Source organism: Hylobates moloch, unplaced genomic scaffold, assembly GCF_009828535.3.
Source record: "Hylobates moloch isolate HMO894 unplaced genomic scaffold, HMol_V3 SCAFFOLD_6, whole genome shotgun sequence".
Taxonomy (NCBI): Eukaryota; Metazoa; Chordata; class Mammalia; order Primates; family Hylobatidae; genus Hylobates; species Hylobates moloch.
In genome coordinates this window covers 72747963-72758766 of record NW_026652281.1, presented here as the reverse complement: position 1 = coordinate 72758766, position 10804 = coordinate 72747963, and the positions used below count along the sequence as shown (strand labels likewise).

The 10804-nt window shown below is 43.2% G+C and overlaps 1 protein-coding gene across 2 annotated transcripts in view; it reads right to left on the bottom strand.

The window, feature by feature from the left end:
• Positions 1-1547: 1547 nt before the first annotated feature.
• LOC116471104 (acyl-coenzyme A synthetase ACSM2B, mitochondrial) overlaps positions 1548-10804 on the bottom strand; it is a 44371-nt gene continuing 35114 nt past the window's right edge. For both annotated transcript variants that reach the window (XM_032157044.2, XM_032157043.2), the window contains 5 exons: positions 10526-10627; positions 8509-8636; positions 8288-8387; positions 6064-6183; positions 1548-2643 (listed from right to left, as the gene is read on the bottom strand). In XM_032157044.2, coding sequence (XP_032012935.1) covers positions 2539-2643; positions 6064-6183; positions 8288-8387; positions 8509-8636; positions 10526-10627 — 555 coding nt within the window. In that variant the 3' untranslated portion in view covers positions 1548-2538. The remainder of the gene's footprint in view (positions 2644-6063; positions 6184-8287; positions 8388-8508; positions 8637-10525; positions 10628-10804) is intronic.

The following is a 10804-nucleotide window of genomic DNA, read 5'->3' as shown; positions in this document are numbered from 1 at the left end:
TCCAGCATGAAGAGTGATGGTGAGACCTCTTGCTGCCTATGCAAGCATGCAGTAGACAGAGAAAACTAAACGTGAATCCAAGTGTCAGAATGAGCAATCCACCTCATTTTAAATTCTTGGAAGCTTTCCATTAAATGAGACTCCCTCAAACACTGACAAATTCAGATTGAGAAAAACAAGTTTTGTATTTGATTAGTAGATTGCATTTCTCTGCTATGGGAAACAAATATCTGCTGTATTTCAGTGAACTATAGGAGGAGCACATTATGGTGTATCTGCCTTCTATTGTATATTTTGTAAGATGACTGTGTGATGGTTAACTTTATGTGTCAAGTTGACTGGGCCATGGGGATCTCAGACTTTTGGCCAAACATTATTCTGGGTATGTCTGTATTTCTGGATGAGATTAATATTTGAATCAGATTGGATAAAGAATATTGCCCTCCCTAGTGTGGGGGTGGGGCACTCATCCAAGCAATTAGAGACCTAGATAGAACAGAAAGGCTGAGTAAAAGGGAAGTCCTCCTGCCTGACTTCTTGAACTGGAACATTGGTCTTCTGCTGCCCTCAGACTGGGACTCACACCATTGGTTCTTCCAGTTCTCAGGTCTTCAGACTAAGACTGGATATACACATTGGCTTTCCTGGGTCTTCAGCTTCCAAGCTGTAGATCTTGGGAATTCTCAAACTACATAATTGTTTGAGCCAATCTCTCTCTCTCTCTCTCTCTCTGTCTCTCATTCTCTCTCTCTCTGTGTGTGTGTGTGTGTGTGTGTGTGTGTACAGAAGATTCTTGACTTACAATGGTTCAACTTACAATTTTTTTGACATTATGATACATTTATCGGGATGTAACCCCATCCTATGTTGCGGAGTATATACATGTGTATATTGGTTCTATTTCTCTGGAGGACCCTAACAAGTACAGACTGAGAGAGTGACTTTGTCAAGGCCCAGAAGCCAAGACAAACAAATTGATGCAGTGAGTACAGAAATTGAAAGCATAGGTGTTGCATGCAGCTTGGCCTGTGTTAGAACCTGGCTCTGTCATTTAATCTCTCTGAGTCTTAATTTGCTCCTTTGTAAAATGGAAAAAATAATAGTGCCTGAACCAAAGGGTAATTGTGAACCTTAAGTAGGATTAATATGTGCGTTTGCTTAGGATAGTGCCTGACTTGGCAAGTGCTTGATGAACGATCAATATTATTATTACTATTGTTGTTATTATTACTAAGTCTTCTTAAGAAGAGCCACGGGCTCTCAGAGAACCTTTGCTTTCTTCTCCTACTTACTTGAAATTGCTAGGAGCATTCATCCTCCATCTCTGGGTTGTAGGTGAAGTCCTCATAGTGCTCACCTCTCTCCATCTCCTGGACCATAGATCTGGTGTCCCAGAAGCCCTAGGAATTGAGGTGCTTGTTGTTCTTTCAACAAAACCTCCTCCCCAATCTCTCTCCATGGATTCCCCAACTCACAAGCTGTTGGAAGCATACACTTACCTCATCCCTGCCTTTTTTTTGTTTTTCCCAAAGACTATTGTCAGGATCTTGGTTTTAAAATTATTTTAATATTTGATTCTAGGAAGAGTAGATAACACCAAAAACATGAGGTATGGGTAGCTGATAACTTTGGCAGTACTTACGTTGTTCTCACAGCTATGATCTAAGGTCTGTAGATGCCACACACAGGTGAAACAACGTAGTATTTATAATGCATCTGGGTCAGTGCCTGGCACATGGCAAATGCTTAATAAATGGTGGTTCCCCTCTGACCCTGACAGTTCCAAGGTTTGGAGTGACTTGGGGATGATTCTAATGTCCCAACCTCACACACAATTGTTCCTGTATGGAGGTCTTCTCCTAGGGTAAAAGAAGGTGCCACAGCCTTTCATTTCCTTCTCAAGCTCCAGTTTTATGCTTGACTTTGTCTAGCTGTGGGAATATTTATAAGTTTTCCTCTTTTCTTCCCTCTCTTCCTTTCTTCCTGTCTTCCATTACTTTTCTTTGTCAGTTTCTTTTACTATTTTTATTTTTTAAATTTTTTCCTCTCCCTTTCTCCCTCTCTTTCTCCCTCTATTTCTTTCTTGTGTTCTTTTGCTCTTTCTTCTTTCTCTTTCTCTCTTTATTTCTTTCCTTTCTTCTCTTTATTTTTCTGATTCTCCCTTCAATTATTTTTTTTCTGTCTTTTCTCCCCCTTTCATCTCCTCTTTCCTTTCTTCCTCCTTCCCTTGCTTCCTCTCGCCTTCCCTCTCTACTTTATTTCTTTTTCAATTGCTTTCCCTTGCAGTTTTAATATTTCCCTGACTTACTTTTCTTTCCTCTTTTTCTGTTACCCTCTCCTTTTCACTCTCTCTCATTCTTTCCCTTTCTTCTTTCAACATCTAACATGGTAAAGTTTTGTGCTAATAACCAAGGCAAGACAAAAATTACATTCATGTTCTTTCATAAAGAATCTCATATCATCACAGGAAGGCCAAGGGCCCAAAGGGAAAAGAAAGAGAAAGAAGAGGGGAATCCAAATGAATGTCTCCTAGACGTCTCACTGCGCACGGGCTTTTCCGGACATCTGCCACTCCTTGTCTCGAAGTTTGGTTCGTTGAATTTTCCCTGTGACAGTCTTGGGCAGGTTCAAGACAAACTCTATCTGGTGAAAAAAAAATCAGTCCTGGGTTGGTGGTCTGTGACCACAGTGGGTTGCATTTTTCAGAACTGCTGTAGGGTGAGGGGAAGTTCTTCAGGCTGGAGCCACTTCAGGGTAGCTGCCCTGTGCAATAAGAAGCTTCAGAAGGTGCTCTGGGATGAGGACAAGAAGAGGATGGCTAGAATTGGGCATAAAGGTCTTTGATGTATTTTCAGACAGAGGAGGAGCAGCATAACAGACACACATTGCACAGCAGTTAGCCAGCTGAGCCTTGACATCAGACTCTCTGGACCCCAGCTCCTCCTCTACCAGTCATCTGTCTTTCGCCAGGTCCTTGGCTTTGCTAAGACTCAATTTCCCCACTGAGTAAGATGGAGGATAATAGCAACTTCATTGGGTGATTATGTGGACAAAAGGAGATTATGCAGGCTAAGTTATTGGCATGGAGTAACCACTGAAAAAAATTAGCTGTGGTTATTAATCTGGATTAATCTGAGGTCTTTAGACATCTAAGACATTTAAGAATTAGGATACCTCATTTTGAATTCCACATCAATCATTTCCTATCAATGTACCCTAAGCAAAACTATAAAATCTCTCCAATTTCACTATTTGCTCTTGTTAAAAGGAATGGTTGAAGTTGAGGATCCTCTATCTCTAATATTCCCGAATCCAAAGATATGGATGATGAAGATGCCTCATTGAGGCTTCCAATGATGTGGCTCAGTTGCCATGGCATTGGTTTAAGCATCAGATGGTCTTGAATTTAATAAAAATTAACACTTTATTAACTTTAATTTAATAATAGGGATACTGAGATGGAAAAAGTATCTTCTTAGTGGCTGATATAAGAATTCTTCTATAAGTCAAGACTGACTTTGTCGAGAAGAGTTTGTTCAAAACACAATGAAATGGAGCAGAGGTCAGCAAACTATGGCCTGCAGGCAAAATACAGCCCACTTCCTGTTTTTGTCAATAAAGTTTAATTGAAACAGTCATACCCATGCATTTAGAAACTGTCAACCTTTAGCACTGCCTGGGCAAAGTTGAGTAGTTGCAACAAAGACCACATAGCCTAAAATATTTACTATTTAGGCCCCAAAGGGTAGATAGAGAGTGGATGAAAGCCACAGGAGGTATCCAGATTTAATGCTAAGAAGGAAGCTACTCTGCTTGTCATGAAGAGAGAAGCAGAAAGGACTGGATGTAGTTGGTGAAAGGAGGGGGAAGGTGGAAATAATCTGCCTTGAGAATTCTAGAGGAGAGACTTGCAGAAAGAGACACATCTATTGAGATATTTGAGATATTTGAGTAAGACACTGCACACCGTGTGATAGGACTCCTTGACTCAGCATTCTACAATATTCAGTTATACTTAAACGTTCATAATATCTTTGGTGTGCCTGGATTTCTAACCTCCTTTGTAAATACTTATTGAATGCTTATTATGTGCCAGTCACTCTTCTAAGTGTCTGATGCCTTCTTAAATGAACTCATCCTTAACAACCTGTGAAGGGGCAACAGCATTATTCTCATTTTGCAAATAAGGAAACTGAGGAACACAGAGGTTATTGAGTAAGTGGTGGAGGTGAATGTTGAACCCAACAGTCTGATTCCTGAGACTGTGCTATGCTGCCTCACTCTCAGAGGCTACAAGTCCATATGGTGGACTCTGATATGCAGCTGAGATCCTCCTCCAGGGACAAAGAAGTCCCACCCCACTGCCAGATCCCTGTGGGGATTGCCTCAGCCAAAGATAGCTGTCTTGTCCAAGGTCACACTCCTTCCCAGGGCAGCCTACATCCATACCTGATCCACCTGTGACCGTAAAGACCCCCATCCCTTCCTCACCTTGCTTTAGGACAACACCGAAAGGTTATACTAGCTTCAGAACTCCCATGGGATTGGCTGGAGTTCCCACTGAGACTAAGTCACAGTGCAACCTCACCCTCTGCTCAATTCTGCTCCTTTCTTTCCCTTCCTCTCCCTTCCCCCAGGGGTTGATTCCAAAGCACTCCCTAATAAGTCTCTTGCGTGTTAACCGCTTTCCCCATGGCCTGCTTCTCAGAAGACCTATGACAATTAGCCTGTGCTGAGGAAAGGCAGGTGGCATCTGGGCCACGTAAGAATCTAAGGGACTCTAAGCTCAGCATAGTTGCTCTCACCTTCTACCCTAGACTCAATTTTTTTTCTTTCTCTGGGACAAGCTCCTATCTGGGACCCAAATCCAATAACTGGGTTCTCCTGCCATGTCAACCTCTGTGCCTCAGTTCTCTGTCCCAGAATGAAAGAAGCTGAAAACTATGCTTTTGTCTTTTCTCGTAAGAACACTTCCATTTTCCTATGGGGAGCCACCCCTCCCTCTCCGTCCATGTCATGGGGTAGGGCAGCTCTCTCTCCCCCATCCCCCCGCACTTTCTCTGAGGATGACATGGCTAATCAGTGTGACATTGGCCTGGCTACAGGGATTCACTTAATGGACACATGGCCCAAGTTGGTCCAGCGAGAGTCAACCCAGAGAATTTTGTTGAGGCCTTTGATGAAAAACATGCTCATTTTCTACTGGAGTTTTCTAAGCTGCTGGGAATATATGTTTGGAGCTGATAGAACCACAAAGAAAAAGCATTCCAAGAAATCAAGCCATTTGATTTCTTGTGGATTGAGGAAGAGAGAGTCAAAAGGTGAAAGAGATACACCTGACCACATCCTAGGAATGCCTGGGACCAGCCATAATGAAAGCTTTCCCCACCCCTGGACTTTTCAATTGCATGAGCAATAAATCTCAAGCTAGATTTCTGTCACTTGCAACTGAGCATTGCACAACCCTGAATATTATAGCAAGAACCCAGTGCAGAGAATGGGAATACAGGTAAGATACTGGCTAGAACTTATTCCCTTGACAGCATTTGGCTTTTGATTCAGAGTGAGTCAAAAGCTGAGGTCATTTTTCAGGCATCAAGATAGTTGCTAGATTGTCTTTCTGGGCTTTCTTGAGCATAGGAAGACTTTTTGTTTGTTTGTTTGTTTTTTGAGACAGGGTCTCACTCTGTCACCTAGGCTAGAGTGCAGTGGCACGATCTCGGCTCACTGTAACCTCCACCTCCCAGATTCAAGCGATTCTCGTGCCTCAGCCTCCTGAGTAGCTGGGATTACAGGCACATGCCACTACACCGGGCTAATTTTTGTATTTTGAGTACAGACAGGGTTTCACCAGGTTGGCCAGGCTGGTCTTGAACTCCTGCCCTCAGGTGATCCACCTGCCTCGGCCTTCCAAAGTGCTAGGATTGCAGGCATGAGCCACTGTGGCTGGCCCAGGAAGACTTTTTAAAATTAGAAGGCTGTCCTTCTACTGAAGAAGATAAATATAACAGGAAAACAATCTATTTCTCAAGTTTGAGTGACTTGGGAGCTCAAAGGCCTTACCTTTCTTGGGTACTTGTATGGGGCTGTCACCGACTTCACATGCTGCTGCAGCTCCTTGGTGAGCTGTTCTGGGTCATGGGACAGGAACTGCGAAGCCAGGACTACAAATGCCTTCACCACCTGCAAAATAGATGAAGGCCAAGAGATAAGGGATTAGAGTGTGTAGTCATCTCCTGGAATAATGTGAAATTGGCATTAAGACTTCCATCACCCTTGTATCTCCTCATTTGCACCCCCAGTGATCCAGGTCAAGGGAAAGGGAGAAACTGGGGACAAGAATGAGGTTCCAGCTCTCTCTGAAGTCATTTATTGGAGGAGGAGGTGGACAATAGATTGAGACCAGGTGCACCTCATACTCCAAGGACAATAGAGACAGATGAGGAGAAAGAAGATACAGAGGGAGAAAGAGAAAAACAGACTGAAAACCATAACCCTAAAAATGTGTTAACTTCTCCAAACTTCAGTGTTCCCATCTGTAAAATGGGGATAAAATAGCCAAATTTAACTTATGGTAACTAAAATGAAATCATATACAGCAGGGCTAGCTCAGAGCTGGGCACACAGAGTTTTCTCAGCAGGGGATCCCCCTTGGCCTCACTGCTCAGTGGTTCCCATAATTTTCTGTGTGATGTGTTCTGTACGTACCAGAGGTATGATAGTGCCAGGCTTACACCATACGGGAATGTACTAGGACACTGATCCACACATCCCACCTTAATATTTTCCTACACACACATCAAAGTCCACTAGACCCCATCTGAGCCTATTTCTATAACCCTGGCTTTATAGGGGGTCTTTCTTTTTCCCTTTATTTTCACTGCGAACTCTGTGGCACAGGGGCTCTATCCTTTGGCTCAAATCCCTCCTCTGTTCTTCTGGTCAGGGATCAGACTGATTCAAATACCAAACGGCAGGATAGAATCCTTCCAGCCTCATCAAAATAGACATTATATAGTACTTACTATGTGCTAGGCCTTGTTCCAAGCACTTCACTTTCTTTTTTTTTTGAGACAGAGTCTCACTCTGTCGCCCAGGCTAGAGTGCAGGGGCGCGATCTCTGCTCACTGCAACCTCCGCTCCCCGGGTTCATGCGATTCTCCTGCCTCAGCCTCTTGAGTAGCTGGGATTACAGGTGCATGCCACCATGCCTGGCTAATTTTTGTATTTTTAGTAGAGATGGGGTTTCACTATCTTGGCCAGGCTGGTCTTGGACTCCTGACCTCGTGATCCATCTGCCTCTGCCTCCCAACCAAGCACTTTACTTTCTAAAAATTTTTATTGATTCATAATATTTGTACATATGTATTGGGTACAAGTGATATTTTGTTACATGCAAATATTATAATTATCAAGTTAGGATACTTGGGGTGTCCATCACCTTGAGTATTTATAATCTGTATGTGTTGAGAACATTTCAAGTCCTCTCTTCTAGCTATTTTGAAATATACAATACATGGTTGTTAACTATAGTCACCCTACTCTGCTATTGAACATTTGAACTTATTGCTTCTATCTAACTGTATGTTTATACCCATTCACCAACCTCTCTTCATCCCCCACTTCCCCACCCACACACCCTTCCCAGCTTCTGGTATCGATCACTCTACTCTTTATCTCCATGAGATCAACTATTTTAGTTCTTAACTTATGAGGGCAAACATGTGATATTTATCTTTCTGTGCCTGGCTTACTTCACTTAACATAATGACCTCCAGTTCTCTCCATGTTGCTGCAGATGACATGATTTCATTCTTTTTTAACACCAAATAGTATTCCATTGTGTATATATACCACATATTATTTATCCATTCCCATTGGATACTTAGGTTGATCTCATATCTTTGTATTGTGAATAGTGCTGCAATTAACATGGGAGTGTAGACATCTTTTTGATATACTGATTTCTTTTCCTTTGGATAAATACCCAGTAGTGGGATTGCTGGATCGTATGATATTTCTGTTTAGTTTTTTGAGAAATCACCATACTTAAGTACTTTAGAAATATTAACACATTTAACCCTCATAACAATCCATCATCTTACAGATGGGGAAATTGAGAAACAGAGAGGCCAAGTTGCTTGCCCAAGGTCACATAGCTAGTAAGTGGCAGGGCCAAGATTGGGTCTCAGAGTGTTCAGCCCCATAGTCCCTGTTCTTAATCCATCATATTACACTGCCCTTGTGTTCATATCTGTTCACCCCCAGGCTACTGCTTCCCCATCACCTCTCCTCGGACGGGGTCTGGGCTGCTGATCACAGCCGTCTCAGCCACAGCAGGGTGCTCCATCAGTGCATTCTCTACCTCCAAGGGTCCAATCCGGTACCTGCAGAAGAACCTGTCCTTCAGAGAAGACTGGACACCCAACCTCTAGGCCATCCCAGAAGTCTGGAACCAGCCAGAATAAACACCCAGATTTCCCTTCCCAACCCAGAAACCAAGCTCACCCGCTGGAGTTAATGATATCATCTGCCCGTCCCATAAACTGGAAATACCCATCTTCGTCTTTGATTCCCCGGTCTCCAAGGAGCCAAAAGTCTCCTCGAATGTTGGCTGCTGTCTTCTCAGGATTGTCCTGGTGAACACACAAAGACAGAGTCATTGTGCCTGCAAAGCCTAAATCCCCTGCCCTGGGGCTGCCATGAACAAATGCTATGAGTCTTATTAAAACTGCAGGTGTGCAGTGTATAACTTGAACATGGCAGATGTGCCCTGAACCAGCCAACCCTAGGCCACAGGCAAAACTAGATCTTTCCCATTTATTGAAGTTATTCCACCCAGGGACTCTCAGCTACTCCTCTAGGTCCAGTCTGATGGATATTATTGATGTATTCATTCATCCATGCTTAGGGCATTTTCCCCAATTGATTCCATCTCCCCTTTCATAGATATCCTAATCTCTGCTCACTCCATAGGACCACTCAAAGCTATCATTTTGATTAGCTACTTTTCTTAGCTTCTTTGTTAAATTTGAAAGTTCTAGAGACATTAGCCAGGAAGCCCCCTGGGACTCTGGCTAATGTGCATATTTCTACAATAGCTGGGTACCTCTATTCAGCTGAGGCACTTGCTTATAAGTAATGAAAAGGCTTGAGCTTTGTCCCTTGCCAGTGCATCTTCCTATCTGACTCAGGTATAGGGGCATGGGCTCCAGACTGGAGGTTCAGTTATTGGATTTTATGGTGGCATAAAGAATTCTTAGCCTCACTCCTTCATTGGGAATATAGGGGTACTGATGAACAGAGACACCAAGAGGCTAGTCTGAAGCTAAACAGCCATTACAGAAGGTTGAACTGAGACCAGAAGCCAAGTTTCTTGGCCACTGGCTTGACTTTCTCATGGGCATCATGGAGCCTCTGTGGCCTTAGGAGTCTGCCCCACAGACGCTTCTGAGTCTGTTTGCTTTTCTATCAAATGGGGAGAAGCCCATGACTTAGTACTTCACTGGCATTTGAGAATAGAGTGGGACCGCACACAGGAAATGCTTGGAGAAGGGGACAGTGTGGCTCTGCCCTGATCGCTGAGGCTCAGTTTTCCTCATCTGTATAATAGGAATAATCATTCGGATCTACAACAATTTTTTATTTAACACACTCATGACACACAACTTACAGATGAGGAAACTGAGACATGTCAGATAAGTCACTTCCCTAAGATTAGGCAATACATAGTAGAGCAGGGTTTTGAACTCGAGCAAGTTGAGTCCAAAAACTTTATAGGGTGGCTGGGAGGATTAAATGAGTTTAAAGTTTAAATGAATTTAAAGTTTAAAGATTAAATGTGTTTATAGGACAATGCTTGCCTCATGGTATGCATTCGATAAGTGGTAGAAACTATTATTATTTGATTTATTATTTATTTAGTTTATTAATTAATTATCTCGGGGATCAGAAGTCATGCCCTTGGGGTCTTGTCCACTTTCTAATGGTTGTGAGCTTGAGCAAGTCTTGTAATCTCTGGCTCCACCATCCTCACCTGTCAAGTGAGGTGGCCAGATTCAAGGATTATCTGTCTTTACCTTCCCAAGATCTGAAGATAGGGATTCCTCCAACTAGATGGCGAAGTCTCAATGTAAAGTGCCTGGCATGGCTCTAAAGAAGATCAATGGCATAGAGCATGGGGATGATACCTAGGGGAGAGGGCAAGGCTGCCCTTGGGGAAATGGTGCTGTGTATAGTTCAGGGTCGATAATATTTTGGGCATGAAACAGAGAGTTCTTGAGGAGTCTAAGGGCTAACTGAAGAAAAATAAGTCTTCCAATGAGATCACAGTGATAGGCTGAGGATGGCAAGGCTGAATAGCCACTTTTCTTCCACTGTCAAAGCATATATTCTTGAAAACTGGACACTCTTTGTCTCCACATCTAGTGCCTCTTGGAAGTTTCAGAACCTTTGGCCTCCCTCATCCTATTTAGTGCTCCCCATCTTCCCTGGGGAACAGAGGAGGAGGAGCACAGTTTCTCACCACATAGCCAGAGAAGATGCCTATAGGCCTGATGGGTTTGACCCTGATGCCAATGTCTCCTTCTGTGCCAGGGGGCAGGACGTTGCCCTTATCATCTATGATCTGGAGAAAGAAGCAGATTGGAAGAATGGTGCACACAGCAGGAGATGACTTCAATGGCAGCGCGAGATTGCTGAATTGGTCAAATGGAAGACCCTCTTGCTGTAGTGGAGACTGAAAACAACAACCAGAAGCCAAGGAAACCCAAGAGTCTTAAACTCAGGTCTCTGACACATCTGC